General features: G+C 35.4%; 1 protein-coding gene across 1 annotated transcript in view; it reads right to left on the bottom strand.

Moving 5' to 3' along the window:
• Positions 1-377: 377 nt before the first annotated feature.
• BEND2 (BEN domain containing 2) overlaps positions 378-15,830 on the bottom strand; it is a 34,356-nt gene continuing 18,903 nt past the window's right edge. Inside the window, exons 6-10 of the mRNA XM_036270183.1 lie at positions 11,459-11,674; positions 9,945-10,066; positions 7,926-8,145; positions 4,971-5,174; positions 378-496 (exon numbers count right to left, since the gene is read on the bottom strand). Of these exons, the coding sequence (XP_036126076.1) occupies positions 378-496; positions 4,971-5,174; positions 7,926-8,145; positions 9,945-10,066; positions 11,459-11,674 (881 nt within the window). The remainder of the gene's footprint in view (positions 497-4,970; positions 5,175-7,925; positions 8,146-9,944; positions 10,067-11,458; positions 11,675-15,830) is intronic.

Consider the following 15,830-nt stretch of genomic DNA (forward strand, 5'->3'; position numbering starts at 1 on the left):
TACATTAAAACAGCAATGAAAACAACCTTTAGGATTTTACTAACATTCCCTTAATCAGAGGTTCTTATTACAATCCTGCCCATCACTTTGTTAATGAGATAAAACATTACATATCTTCCTCTGCAATTCCCCTTTCTATGTGGGCATAAAAAGAATATTGGCTATTTCTTCAGATATGAATGCAGAAATACATTGCTACCACAACAAGCTAATTTTAAAATTATAGCTTGAGAAACTTTAGGATAACGTAACAGTAAAAAAATAAATGAAAGTAACATAGCTGACATTCAAGTACTTTAATCATTTAAGTCAGTCAGTATCCGATGACTCCGACTTCACTGTAAAGGTCATTGCTGGGGATGGTGGTGATTCGGATGTTAAATTCCTGCATTCTCTCTAAGAGTATGGATATAGCAATCCATAGCAGTCACACACAACTTCCAGTCACGTCCATTTTCTGATAGATCACAAGCCGGGTAGGTATCTTGGAGAAACTCTGGTGGTAAAATCCCCAAATATAAGTTATTAAGTAATCACTTCTCAGATAAATTAACTAAAACATATGGACTATAACTATTATTAAATTAGCTTAGTATTTTCATCTAAGAGGATAATAATATGAAATAGCACCATTCTTAAATTACAATAGAACAACAACATCCCATGATCTTGCTACATAACCAGCATGGAAATCCTTTGCTGCCTTCAGTACCCAGTTTAAACTTTTCTTATTCTTAAATTTATCAAACATGAATTTTATTCGTTATATCAAATGGAGAGATGCTAAGGTTTCACAACACACAAGAGGGTACAGTGTCTTTTATACCTTTAGAGGCGAAAAGCTATAACTGTTAAATTTGGTGGTGCTGCTTGGTTTATGACAGACAAAAAAAATGAGAGCGTTTAGATTTTGCAGTTAGAGGAAAAGTTTCATAGCTTCTACAGGGAAGGTGATGGAGCAGCACAGCTCAAGGAGCACTCTCAGAGAAAGTGGTAGGACAGACAAAGGGCAAGGTAAGCAAGAAAGATGTTAATCCAAGAGCAAAGCTGCCCTCAGATACATTTTTAGGTCACTTCCTAAGCACCATTAAGCCCTTAGAAAAGGATCTGGTGCTACATTAATCTCATTAATTTTTTGTTTGTTAATAGGCTGGGAAATCAGGACAATGCTACAAACACAGAGTCTAGCCAACAAAGTTAAAAAGCTTTCATACTTGCCCTGGCTGGTTTTGCTCAGCAGTCAGAGCATTGGCCCGTGAACCAAAGGGTATTTACTTTGATTCCCTGTAAAGGGCACGGGCCTGGGTTGTGGGTTTGATCCCCAGCTTCCGTCAGGGTCATGTGGGAGGCAACCAGTGGATTTGTCTCTCTCACATTGATGTTTTTCTCTCTCTCTCCCTCCTTCCTTTCTACTCTATCTAAAAATCAATGGAAAGGTATCCTCCAATGAGGATTAACAACAGCAGAAAAGCTTTCATACTCAAAGGACTAATTAATAGATCAGTGGTAGCCTGGAAGGAGGCTTTTAGTGGTATGCCACTGGATTGGTATTAGGCTTTATCATGCTGAACCTTTTTATTAACAAAAAAGAAATTATGGAAAGCAGGTTTCTCCCATTTGCCCATGACAGCAAAGTGAGGACAGATAATAGACTGGAAGGCTAATACAGTGCCTGCAAAGCTTCCAACAGGCTGCGAGTCTGAATTGGTTGGTGTTTCCCAAAATGTGTTTGTTTGCTGAAACATTAGTCATAAAAAAAGTTTCCTGGGGTTTGCTTCTAGTTGTGCAAATGAGAAAAGCTACACTCCCGAGATAGTCCCCACTGAAAAGTCTGGGTTAACTTGAGTACATCTGAAATTAGTCACTGAATCAGATTGTGAAAGATTAGGAAAACATTTATATGAGGAATTACTGAAGAAAATGGAACTATTTAACTGTAAAAGTGTAAGACTTGCCAGGGAAAAGTTGGGAATATTCTCTAATCCTCATGCTTTCATGTGGAGGGATCCCAACATTAGCACGTTTGGAAAAAACTGGGCATGTATGATAAAAAAAAAATAAAGCCAATATTAAAAAAATAATAAAATATGTTTTTACTGCTTTTTTAGAGAGAGAGGGAGAGAGAGATAGAAACATCAATGTGAGAGAGAGATATCGATCAGCTGCCTCGTGCATGTCCCCTACTGAAGATTAAGCCTGCAACCTGGGCATGTGCCCTGACCAGGAGTTGAACTGGGACCTCTCAATCCATGGGTCAACACTCAATCTACTCAGCCACACCGGCCAGGAGACATTTTTCTCTACTTGCCAGACCCTACTGGGTCTCACTTTGTTCTGAACTTGAAAGGAGTAGATGCTGTATTTATTACTTCCTGATGATCTAGCTTGAAGTAATGGCTGTCTTTACATACTTGAAGGTCTATCATGTGAAAAGTGATTGGCTCTACCCTAATTAGCTCTGGAAGAGATAAGAACAACAAATATGTTTCACTGGAAGGGAGATAAATTGTGAGTCACTTGGAGGAAGAATTTTTCATGAATTAGAGCCCTTTTAAAAGGCAAGAGACTAAATTAATTTTTTTTTTAAATATAGTGGACTGCCATCAATGGAAGTGTTCAAGCCAAGGAAAGGTGACTATATATCAAAGCTGAGATTGGAATTCCTGCTCTGGATAAGAAGTTGTATTAGAGGACCTGTAATATACTTCCTATTGCTAAGATTTTACAGTTCTGTAATATGAAACAATGGATGGGAAAGTATAGGAGTAAAGGTTGTTCACTGGTTGCAAATCTGCAGCCTACTAACTTTCTCCATCTAAATCATTCTCTAAAGAGTCCTTAAACGATACTGAACTCTTATCAGAAAGCATCAAATAATAGTTTCTTATATGAAATCAATAATTTTGGCTACTGGACATATTAACCCTTGACTACTAATTTTCAGAAGGGGTCCCCCAAAAATTAAAATCTTAGGATTACAAATTATATTAATAGAAGAATAAACTAGTTTATTCACTCAACAGGACCCCAATCAGCAATTAAGATACATGAAGTGTATCTCTGAAACATAATGTCAAGTGAAAAAATTTGCAGAAGGTTATGTACTGTACATCCCCACTCATGTACATTAAGACAACTATTAAACAATATCACATTATTTATGTATCTATCAACATAGATAGCAAAAGTATAAAATATACATTAGGGTGATAGGTCCCCAACTCTAAGACTGTGATGATTTCTTGGGAGAACGACAGGGAAAAGAAATGATGGGATGGAGTCTTAATAATATCAGTAATATTTTATTATTTTTAAAAACTAGAGCACGAAAGGCAAAATGTCTGTATCTGTACTGGGTAGACAGGTGTTTATTTTACTATATTATTTTCTGTACATTTATATATGTTTTAAGTAGTTTATACTGAACTGATACTTCTAAAAATATGGTAGAGATCATAAAGTTCAGTCCTCCTGTGAGTAAAGGAATCTCACTCAGACTTTGCTCTAACTCCTTTTGTTCTCCAAGTTTATTTTGTCCTTATATTAAAGTAAAATATACTTTCTTGTCAGCTTTTCCTTCTTGTGGCCTGGCTATGTCCCCCAGGACAATGATTTTACTGTATTTTCTTTGCTGAAATAACTTACATGGCTACCTTTCTTCAAAGGAGTAGAACTTTGAGTCTTATGGGAAATTTGTTAAAATATACCCTATGTGGATAGTATGTCAAACTCATGCTGAATAGTTTTTTACTACAAAAGACATCTTGATTTTTAATATAATTCAAAAAGAGATAAAACAAAATGAAATATATAGAATAATATTTTGGTCCACTTTTAAGGAATTAACCTAGTCCAGATATTTAAAGAACTATAAATGTCATCTTTTCCTCCTTACTTAATTTTTTTTTTTAATTTGAAAGACACCATTTCTTCTATAAACACTTTAATTTCCAATTTGGTTATAAACACTATGTTCTTTGTCTTTACCATAAAGTAAAAGAGGAGTTGGGTTTTGGTTTTGTTGTTTGTTTGTTTTTTGCCTGGAGGATTAGCTTAGTGGTATTCAAATTGCAAATTGTGACCAATAACTAGGTCATGAAATCAGTGATAGGAGCACTTTCAAAAACTGTAATAGAATACAAAAAAAAGAAGGTAACTCTCATAGAAAGAGTAAGTACTGTTTGTGAAAATTTTACTTCCTTTTTTTTTTTTTTTTTAATCACACACATATACTGAGTTACAATGTAAAATGTATTTCCTACTATGGATTGCAGTAAAAAAAAGTTTTAAAAAATTGGATTAGATGCTTGCAAATGCTTATGAAAGGTGCTAAAAGCCAGATTTCCTTACTTTAGCCTGAAACATGAGTGTTGTTCAAATCTGTTGGATATGAAATGTGTGATGTCAAGGTGGGAACCAACTGAGATCAGGCTGGATGGGGCTCAGAACTAGGTCTGCTGGGTACCAGGGACACAAGTAAAAAATACTCTGCTTCCTTCTTAGTCCCAATCTAATACTTCACAGAATTGCTTTTGGCAGCTTTATTTCTTCATCTATATATATCACAGATAAAGACTGTACCATGCGCATATGTATAAGAAAAAACTGGCAAATTAGTCTGCTGTGCTATTGTTGACATGTCTACAAATTGACAAAGCCCAACAGCTTTGAGCTTGATCCTCAGTAAATAAAGGTGTTTGAGTTTCCAAACTACTGGCAGTCCATACCAGAGAATCACAGTCAATAATGTCTTTCCTGTTCTAATAAGGCCATTCAAGACAGTGAAATTAACCCTGAGAACCCAAATGAAAAAAGAAATACCATACATGAACCTGCTCATTGTTATGTCGTAATAAGGGATATGTAAGAGCTCTTTCCTCAGAACACACACAGACTGAATGGATTTTTTTGTGCTCCTCTTTCTATAAAATTGGCATTTATTTATTTTTACATTCTTCACATGTACCAACCTCGAATAGCGTTAATCCTATTGGAGTTAAGGGCACATAGGCCATGCCACAGATTTCCATAGATGCTACTTGTTAGCAGGGCTTCCTTTGGAAACAGGTGTCTAATAAGGTATCTGGCTGACATCTGTGGGCAAGCCTTATTTTTCGCAATATTCAGTACTAAATACGATACCTGTACATTTCTACTTGGATGTCCAATATAGTCTAGAAGCAAAAGAGACATATGTCAATTTTCATGGCAGATGTTAAGATAATATTTTTATAAAGGTTGTAACAGAAGAAATAATTTTTCTAAATTTTTAGGTTCAAGAATTTGAGCAGTTGCAAAATTAAAGCTTTTAAACTTTTAGTGTATCATGAAATAGCATGAGAAATAAGATAGGAATCACTGCTGGTGTGATTACACATTCTCTGTTTGAGAGGACAAGTCAGTGTTCTACTACCTTTTAGGTCATGATCAGATTTTCATTACATTTACTAACAAATTCTAAGTCATTTTAATGCATTGTTTTTCTGCTTATAAAAAAGACCTTTTCAAAAATAAGCACCATGATTCTTACTGAAATATTTACAATTTTAAAAATACCAATGGCATATTTCACAGATCCAGAAAAAATATTCCAAAAATTTATATGGAACCAAAAGAAATCCCAAATAGCCTCAGCAACCTTGAGAAAGAATAACAAAGTTGGAGGTTTCACAATCCCAGATATCAAACTATACTATAAAGCCATAGTAATCAAAACAGCCTGGTACTGGCATAAGAACAGGCATATAGATCAATGGAACAGAACAGAGAACCCAGAGATCAACCCACACCTACATGGCCAATTAATATTTGACAAAGGAGACAAGACCATATAATGGAGTAAAGAAAGTCTCTTCAATAAATGGTGTTTGGAAAATTAAACAGGTACATGCAACAAATGAGACTAGACCACCAACTTACACCATATACAAGAATAAACTCAAAATGGATAAAACACTTAAATGTAAATTGTGAAACCATACAAATCTTAAATTGAACATAGGCAGTAAAATCTAAGATATCTCCCATAGCAATGTTTTTGCTAACATATGTCCCAGGGCAAGGGAAACAACAAAAAATAAATAAACAAATGGGACTACATCAAACCAAAAAGCCTCTGCACAGCAAAGGAAACCATCAACAAAATGAAAAGGGAACCCACTATATGGGAGAACATATTTGCCAATGATACATCTCATAAGGTGTTAATTTCCAAAAGAACTTATACAACTCAACACCAGAAAGACAAACAATCCAATTTAAAAAATGGGCAAAGGACCTGAATGGACACTTTTCCTATGAGGACATACAAATGGCCAATGTACATATGTAAAAATGCTCAATGTCACTAGTTATCACAGAGATGCAAATTATGGGGGGGGTGCAGGAGTGGGGTGGAGGGGGTCAATGGGGGAAAGAGGGGACATCAGTAATACTTTCAACAATAAAGATAAATTTTTAAAAATGCAATGAGATTATCACCTCAACACCTGTCAGAATGACTATCATCAATAAATCAACAAACAACAAGTGCTGGTGAGGATCTGGAGAAAAAGGAACCCTTGTGCAAATACAATGGAGTAAGAATGCAGACTGGCAGAGCTATTGTGGAAAACAGTATGGAGTTTCCTCAAAAATTAAAAAGGGAACTGCCTTTTGACCCATCAATCCCACTTCTGGGATGCATCCTAAGAATCTCGAAACACCAATTTGAAAGAATATATGCACCCTTATGTTCATTTCAGCATTATTTACAATAGCCAAAATTTGGAAGTAGCCCAAGTGTCTGTTAGTACATGAGGGAATAAAATAGCTGTGGTACATTTATGCAATGGAATACTACTCAACCGTAAAAAAAGATGTAAACCTTACCCTTTTTGACAGCATGGGTGGACCTAGAAAGCATTAGGCTAAGTGAAATAAGCCAGTCAGAGAAAGACAAGTACCACATGATTTTACTCATATGTGGAATCTAATGAACAAAATAAACTAACAAAATAGAAACAGACTCAGATAGGTAACAGACTGACAGCTTTCAGAGGGAAGCAGAGTTGCAGGTTGGGTGAAAAAGGTGAAAGGATTAAGCAAAACCAACAACAACAAAAAACCTCATAGACCAGAGGGGAAGGGGAGGGGGGGTAGAAAAGGGTAAAGGTGGATAAATGGTGATGAAAGGAGACTTGACTTGGGGTGGTGAACATACAATACAATATAGAGATAATGTATTATAGAATTGTACACCTGAAACCTATATCATTTTATTATCCAATGTCACCCCAATAAATTTCATGAAAAAGAAATAGAGTTGGAGAGAGAAAAAAATAATTTCATTTGAATAGGTTCACAAGTATTATTTACTTAGGGTTGACAGAGAGGCAAGGGAGAGACAGAAGATAGTTTTGCTACTTCGGATGCTCCCAAACCCCAGCATTCTGGGGAGGGGTCCTTGTGAAGCATGAGTCACCTACAGAACCAACTGCCACTTGACACTAATAAAGCAGGGTGCATCTACAGCAGATAGCTTGCATGAGAGTACAACATTCTGAGGAATGGGATTCATTAATTCATGCAAAAACTCTTTACAGAACACTGCAACATGCCCAGCACACAGAGCAAGACCCCTGAACTGCTTCTGTCTCCGCCAGCTATAGCTCCTTCATCTTTACTTGCAGAGCTGGGTGCCTCGCCTGAGAGGTCACAGGAATCAAAGTAGTTGGCTGAGGACTGCTTTTCAAAGGAAAAATAATAGATTTTGCTTAATGTTAAACCAAGTATCTATATTTCAATAACAATTAATATAAGTGATTAAGTTGTTTAGATTTCTTATGAAAACTTTCAAACATACATAAAAGTACAAAGGTAGTACAATAGGCTCCATAAGAGTATCAGCCAGATTCAACATCAAGAGAACTTAGTTTAAAACTCACTCAGTGCTCCATAAGGTACCGCTGAATTACCAGTACAGTGTTCTTTAAATACTTTAGGGACAGCACTGCTGTTTAGCTGAGAATTCCCACTTGCTCTTGTTTCTGAGGCAGCTGCTTGTTTAGGTAACTGGGAACTGCCTTCTCCACCATTACCATCCCTTTTATCATTCAAATCTACAGACACTGGTGTACTGCGTTTGGTGGTGACAACAGTTTTCTCCTGAAACACAAAATTGTATCTATAAACAAAACCCAATAGTGAGAAAGAATGGACGTGCTCCATCATCTACCTGGGCCCCCCTCAAGGCTGTTGAGGAAGCAACCCGGTCTAATAAGGTGGGCTAAAGCCCCAAGATATTGTGTGCTACGATCAAAGAAGTATAGTGTGGATTCTTCTTTAAGCTGCCATAACTGCTGCTTCCTAGCAGACTTGGTAGTTCTAGCTAAAGAACTCAATACTAATTGCTGGCAGAAAATAAACATTTCATGAATAAACAAATAAATGAGTCTCTTGAAGATCACAACTTTTGTTTGTTTTAAAGTGTTTTTTGTTTGCTTTCTTTTTCCCCAATGGCTTTCAAACTGGCTACAAATTTGAACATTTGAATTACCCTAGGGATCTCAATAAAAAAGAGAAAGCTCTGCTTGGGCTCCACCCTCAGTAAATTCAATCAGAATGTCTGGTGCATAGAGTGAGGGATATATGTATGTGTCTATATATATATAGACACACACACACACACACATATACATACATATATACATATGTATACATATGTGTATATATATATGTAAAAATATATATGTATTTTTAAGTGTCTCACATGATTCTAATATGTATACAGGGTTGACAACCACTGTTCTAGATCTGGGCTTCTCAAACTCCTGGGGTGTTGTTAAAATTCAAATTTTGCTTCAAGTGAGTCTTGACTCACTTCAAGACTGCATTTTTTACAAATTTTCCACTGCTGCTGCTGCTGGACCGTGGACCGTGGACCGACCCACTTTGAGTGGCAAGGACCTATCCCACTCTCAGTCAAGTACACAGGAGGCACTTGGCATATGCTGCTTCTCTTCTGATGTCTAAGCAAATGTGCAAATTACCATTTTCCAGGCAGTATCTTAATTTTACATTCAAATGTTTAGGGTGCAATTTTTGTAGGCTATAAAAGGGAATGTGGAAAAATAAGCAAATTTGGTTTCAGACAGATGGTGCTTGAGCTATCACTGAATTCAAGTCATTCACCAGAAAAACATAAGCTTAGCTACAAATATTCATGGCAAATAGTTTCCATAAACTTACTTTAGAGACAAAGGAGTGGCTAGACGTGGAAAGAAGAAAATGGGGTTTTTAGAAAGGTGGGTAGAAATTAGGAATTGTCATTAAGTTCCTCAGGAGAAGGCAATAAACATGATATTCTTCCTTACTGGCCCATTCGTATTTAAAAAAATCTCTAATGGATTTTGAAGATAGAATGGATGAGAGAGAAGCCAGATTCTTGTTTACCATGTAACTGTACAGAATATAAAATATCTGCAATAGCTTAACCCCATGACATGCATTATTTTCACCAGGTTCTGTCATTACTAAAAGTGAACTAGTAAAGAAGTGCCTCGCTTTTCTCTTGTGCCATCCTTAACTATCACTAGAACAGCTAAACAGTACCACAGTCTGCTCTTTTCTGTGTTATTCAGTGGGATACTAAAAAAGATTTGCCAAATATCTTTGTAGCTGAGTTGTTTTTTTTTTTTCTTATATAGCCTTCGGCTTCAAACATACTAATTATAACACTGTATTTAATTTATTTTTATCTTTATGATATTTTTATGGAGCATAAATATCAAAGAATGAAATAAATAGGCATTATGCTTTTGAGAGAACATATCTTGCCCCCAAATTAAATAAACAAGATTTTGACCACATGCCTTAAGATTCTGTGTGTCATGTTTTCAGTTCTGGAATTGTATACAGTATGCATTTGTACAGCAGTGACCATATTTAGATGAAAAATAACTTACTGGTGTTTTTTTGGCTTCAGAACATAAATAGCGGATCAGAGAATTGATATAGGAAATGCAGGCTTTCCAGTCTTTTCCACATTCATGCAAATCATGGTTGGGAAAAGCTGTTGCCAGATACTCTGCAAATAACAGAAAGCATTAACAAAAATTAGAAAAAAAAATTAACAAAGAAACTGACAAGAATTTTTTAAATTTAAAATACTAAACTTTTCTATTTTTTTTTATCCTCACCTGAAGACATTTTTCCATTTTTTGTTCAGATAGAGTGGGAGGGAGAGTGAGGAAGAGAAAGAGAGAGAGAGAAAGAGAGAGAGAGAGAGACATCGACATGAAAGGGACACATCGAGTGGCTGCCACCCGCACGACCCAACCAGGGCCGGGGACAAACTGCAACCCAGGTACGTGCCCTTAGCAGGAACCGAACCCGGGTCTCTCCAGACCGCAGGCCGACGCTCTAACTGCTGAGCCAAACTGGCCAGGGCAGAACTTTTCTGTTTTTAATTGTCGTTCTTTTCTCTAACATTTTCGGAGAGTTTAGAAATTCTACCAAAAGTCAATGCTTTGCTGACTATCTCATTTCTTCTAATGTGCAATTCCCTAAAACACTGGCCCAGAGACCAGTAATAAGGATTTCTGATGCTTTAAAACAAAACTGTATAAAAAAAGTCAACATTTCAGAAAGCTAAAGCCATTTAATAGCCCTATGGATAAGTCAGAACTAAAATAAAAGGAAATCTATGAAGAGAAATGGTATTATCACAAATATCAGTACACAATGGTTTATTTGTGCACATTACTTGTTTATATTCCCCATAAGCTATTCCCTCTGCCTAGACTACCCTTCCTATTTTCTTTACTTAGGTAAGGAATCCTTCCAAATCCAGTTTAGAAGTCTTGTCCTTAGTAAGCCTTCCCTAATGCCCTCAAAGTAGTTTCTCTGCTCTCTGAGCTTTCATAGCATTACCATATTGGATTGGAATTTATTGTTTCCCTCAACATACCATTTCTAGACTACAAACTCCTTGAATACAGAAATACTAATCCTTATATCCTCAGTGTGAGTTCTAGGACTTCCATACATATTTCTGAAAGGCGGGAGGCTAAAGTAGATTAATCATGAGATTCTATTTCTGTGTTGCCAGTTACTAGCACTGAAATACGTTTTATTTTCTCATATTTAATTTTTGGGTTTTTCTTTGTTTTGTTTTGTTTTTTGTTGTTGTTGTCTTTTTGTAGTGTCAAGATTCAGCACTGAAGAACTGGCTTAGTACTAACCATAGGAACTATAATCAATAAAGCTTGTCTTATTCCACCAGTCTATAGACAAGTTTTATTCTTTAGAAGCTGTTACTCATTACATACTATTAAATTGTAAGATCTGGGTCAGACAGGTAAAAAAAATGAACAGTTCTAAAATTTAACAACACTTCATCATTATTTCTGAAACTGCAAATAACATCCACCAAATTACCAAATGTTGATAACATAAATTCCATAATTCTTTTACATACCTCTTAATGCAGCCATTTTGTTTGGATCTAGGCATTGGTGGCAACTAGGGTTTGGTAGGTAGGAATTGTCACCTACTGTGCTGCGAATCAGGACTTCCTTAGAGAACAAAACACGAACCAAGTATCGGGCTGCGTGTTTAGGTTCCGGCTTCCTTTGTGCGTTTATCAAATGCACTTTAAGAATCCTGACATTTCTTTTTGGATCACCAAGATATCCTTTAAAAACACAAGAAACAAGTAAAATCCTTGTTTTTTTTCAGGCAAGGCTACCATGAAAGTGCCCAAGAAAATTAACTTAATTGACTCTAATTCACAAATGTCTACTTGGGTGAATTTTTTTCTATACTTTTCTCTTATTTTCCATAAATAAATTTCTTTGATGTCATCTGCATAATTGTTAGTATTTTTCACTTTTGCTAGTCTTGAATTTGTTCTACTTAAACTAATCTGTTCCTTCTCTTGAATAAATTGAATTCTTAAGCCATAGGTACATATGTAAACATGTTTCTCTGAGATAGCACTGCTCCTTTTGACACTCTAACACTTGACTCAGATCTATATAACTGAGTAAGTATTTATTCCCTGAAGACAATTTGGAAAGTATAGATGAGTATAACTAAGAACATTTAAAACTAGCTAGCATTTATTGAGTATCTGGCACTGTGCTAAATATTTTACATCTATAAGTTGTTTCAGCATCCTAACAACTTAATCCCACTTAGCAGATGAGGAAATTGAGGCCCAGAGAAGATAAGTTATTTGAACAAGATCACACTGCTGGTTATAGAGCCAATTTAAAAATCTAACTCTGTCTGTCTATAAGCCAGGTGCTCTGGACCATTAATCTGCTAATGTCTTCCATTATATTTTCTATTTATTTATTTATTTATTTATTTTTATTTTTTTTAAATGTTTTTACTTATATTTTAGAGAGAGAGGGAGAGAGATAGAAACATCTATATGAGAAAGAAACATTGATTGGCTGCCTCCTGAACACCCTCCACTGGGGATCGAGCCCACATCCTAGGCATGTGCCCTGACTGGGAATTGAACTAGGACCTCTCAGTCCATGAGATGATGCTCAATCCACTGAGCCACTCCGGCCAGGCTCTATTTCTTTTTTAAAATACAAAATTTAAATCATACTTTATACATAGTTTCAATCCTGGTTTTTCTGTTAACATTATAATTTGAGCATTTCTTCCTGTTAATTTGTTTTTTTTTTTCAACTCTGCATCCCTGTCATGATTTTTCTAAAAGGTGACATTTATGTTGCACTTACGCTCTGGGAATTGTGTTAGGAGCTTTAAATGAATTATCCCATTTGATCCTCACAATTCTATGAAGTAGCTACTATAGTTTGTGTCTCTTCACAGATGGAGAAACTAATATTTAGGTTAGAAAAGTGGCTGAAGGTCACATGGTTAGTAAAACATAAAGTTGGGATTTGAACCCAAGCAGTTTGACTCCGGAAACCATGCTTTACTGCCTCATGTACTGTGAATATACCAGGAGCCGCTTAACCGATTCCTTATGGTGGCTTATTTGTCTGTTTCCAATTTTTCAAGATTCTGTAAAGAACACTGTGTATCAAAATTTTAATACAAATATTTTTAAATTATTCCTTCAGACAGAAGTAGGATTACTGAGTAAACTGGTGTAAGTAATTCTATGGATTTTTATACAAATTACCCTCTCAGAAAGTTTCACCAATTTATACTTCTAACAACAGCATATCACAGTGCCCATTTAATACAAAGAGCACATTTTTTAAAGTTTCTTCTAGCTTGGGTAACAAAATAACTTTTAAAAAAAACAGGTCTCTAGGACAAGAGTCAAAAAACTATAGTCCACAGGCCAATCCCACAATCAGTTTTTATAAATAAAGTTGTATTAGCACACAGCCACACCATTCATTTACCTACATCTGTGACTGCTTTGATGCTATAGCAGCAGACGGAGTAATTGTGACAGACACCAGATGGCCCACAAAGCCTAAAATAGTTACTATCAAGCCATTTACAGAAAAAGTTTGCTGATTCCTGCGCTAAGATATTAATAAGAGATTAGCTTCTTAGAAGTACTGATACAAACAAACTATAAAATATTAAGAAGACTTGCCCTTTGAGGCCACAAAACCTGACGTCTCATCATCTCTGCCATTGTGGCTTGGTAGGCAATACAGGAGACTATTAAAGAACACAAGCTTTAAAGTCAGAGAAAACTGGGTTAGAGTTCCAGAAATGCCATTCACCAGCTCTGTGACTCTGGGAATGGGAGTAATAAAAATACCTACATCATGAGAAATATTAATGGAGAAGAGGCATGTCAGTTGATTAGCACAGTGCCTTGCACATAATACCCACTCAATAAATGTTAGTAATCGTTGTATCACCTAAAATCAGCCCTCAACATAGAAAATGAAAAGCTTCCAGTAGCTTATATCAAGAATGTTGAAGAATATAGGTTAAATAATGCTACTTGTAATATGTGTCATTTCACACTCACCACTATGTAAAGGGATGGAGTCAGATGATGAGGAAGACACACGAATACAGTTATTTTCCAATACAATTGGGGAAATCATTGTTTCATGGTTGTTTTCCGTGCTGTTGTCTGCTTTTACAAATATATCTAAAGGTAAAAGTGCTGAAAAAAAAACTCTCAACTGTAAATTCTATATCTAGCAAACTATCCTTCAGGTATGAAGGAGAAATAACACATTCTCAGACAAAAGAAAACTAAACATGTTTGACCCTAGCAGACCTACTCTTAAAGAATGGCTAAAAGAAGATCTTCAAACAGAAAATTTATGATGATGGAAGGAATCTTGGAGCATCAGAAATGAAGAAACAACAATAGAAAGAGAAATATGATGGCAGAGAAACTCAGTCATTTGTACGTTGATGGGAGAAGTGTAAAATGGAACAGCCACACCAGAAAACAGTTTGGCAGTTTCTTATAAAACTAAACCTGCAATTACCACATGACACAGCAATTTTCTCTTGGAAAGTCATCCCAGAGAAATACAAGCTCATGATGATGCCTAAGTGTCATGCTAAGACATAAGTATTCTTAGCAGATTTATTCTGGATAGCCAAAAACTATAAACAACCCATATGTCCTTCAATAGGTGAATGGTTAAACTGTGATAAATCCAGTACCTTAGAATATTATTCAACAATAAAAAGGAATAAAGACCCGAAAAAGCATAAATATGGGTAAATACAAAACTATCATGAGTTTTGTAAATCATATGTGATGACTGAAACAAAAATGAAAACACAATCCAACACTTAAACAGTAATAGTTAAAAGTGAGGAGAGCAAAGGAACCTGAGTGGAATTAAAGTCTCAACACTTAATTCCAAGTGGTAAAATGTTGACACCAATAAATGTATATAAGTAACACCCACAGTGACCATTAGGAAAATTGAACAAAGCAATACACCTGAAAACATAAATAAATCAAGATGGAATACTAGAAAATGTTCAGGTAACTCACAGGAAGGCAAAAAAGAGAAAGAGAAGAATGACAAAGTGAAAAATAATAAAATGACAGACTTAAGCCCTAGGATATCAATAATTACCTTAAATGTAAATGACCTAACCAAATCAATTACATGGTGGCAAATTGATAAAGTAGATAAAAAACAAAAACAAGACCCAACTATATGCTATTTAAAGATAGAAAAATATATACCATGCAAGCAAACATTAATCAAAGAAGAGAAGACAGAGTAGCTATTTTAATATGAGATAAATTTGATACCTTAGAAGAAATTAAATAATTCCTCCATAATTACGAATGTCAAAACTCAACCAAGATGACACAGATAATCTAAATAGTCCTATACTCATCAAAGAAATTGAATTTGCAATTGTAAAGTTCCCCCCCCAAAATCTTCAAGCCAAGGTGATTTTACTGAAGATTTAAAGCAAACATTTAAACAACTAACACTAATTTTTCACTTACTCTTTGAAGCCTTTACTCATTGTATGAGGTTAGTATGCCCTGATACCAAAACCAGTACAAGAAAAAGAAAAATAGAGAACCAATATTTTCATGAACTTGGACACAACAATTCTTAATCAAATATTTGTAAAACAAACCAATAATGTATCCATTTATAATATTAATTATATATACCCACTCATGATAACAACAACAAAAAAAAACCTCTCAGCGAATAGAGGGAAACTATCTCAAGTTAACAAAGATTATCTATCAAAAACCTATAGCTAACATCATATTCAATGGTGAAAGACTAAATGCTTACTTCCTAAGGCAAGGATGTATATTCTCACCACTCTTATTCAACATAACACTGAAATTTCTAGCCACTGCAATAATGCAAGCAAAAGGACGAAAA

The sequence above is a fragment of the Molossus molossus genome, unplaced genomic scaffold (genome assembly GCF_014108415.1).
Source record: "Molossus molossus isolate mMolMol1 unplaced genomic scaffold, mMolMol1.p scaffold_m16_p_2, whole genome shotgun sequence".
NCBI classification, from domain to species: domain Eukaryota; kingdom Metazoa; phylum Chordata; class Mammalia; order Chiroptera; family Molossidae; genus Molossus; species Molossus molossus.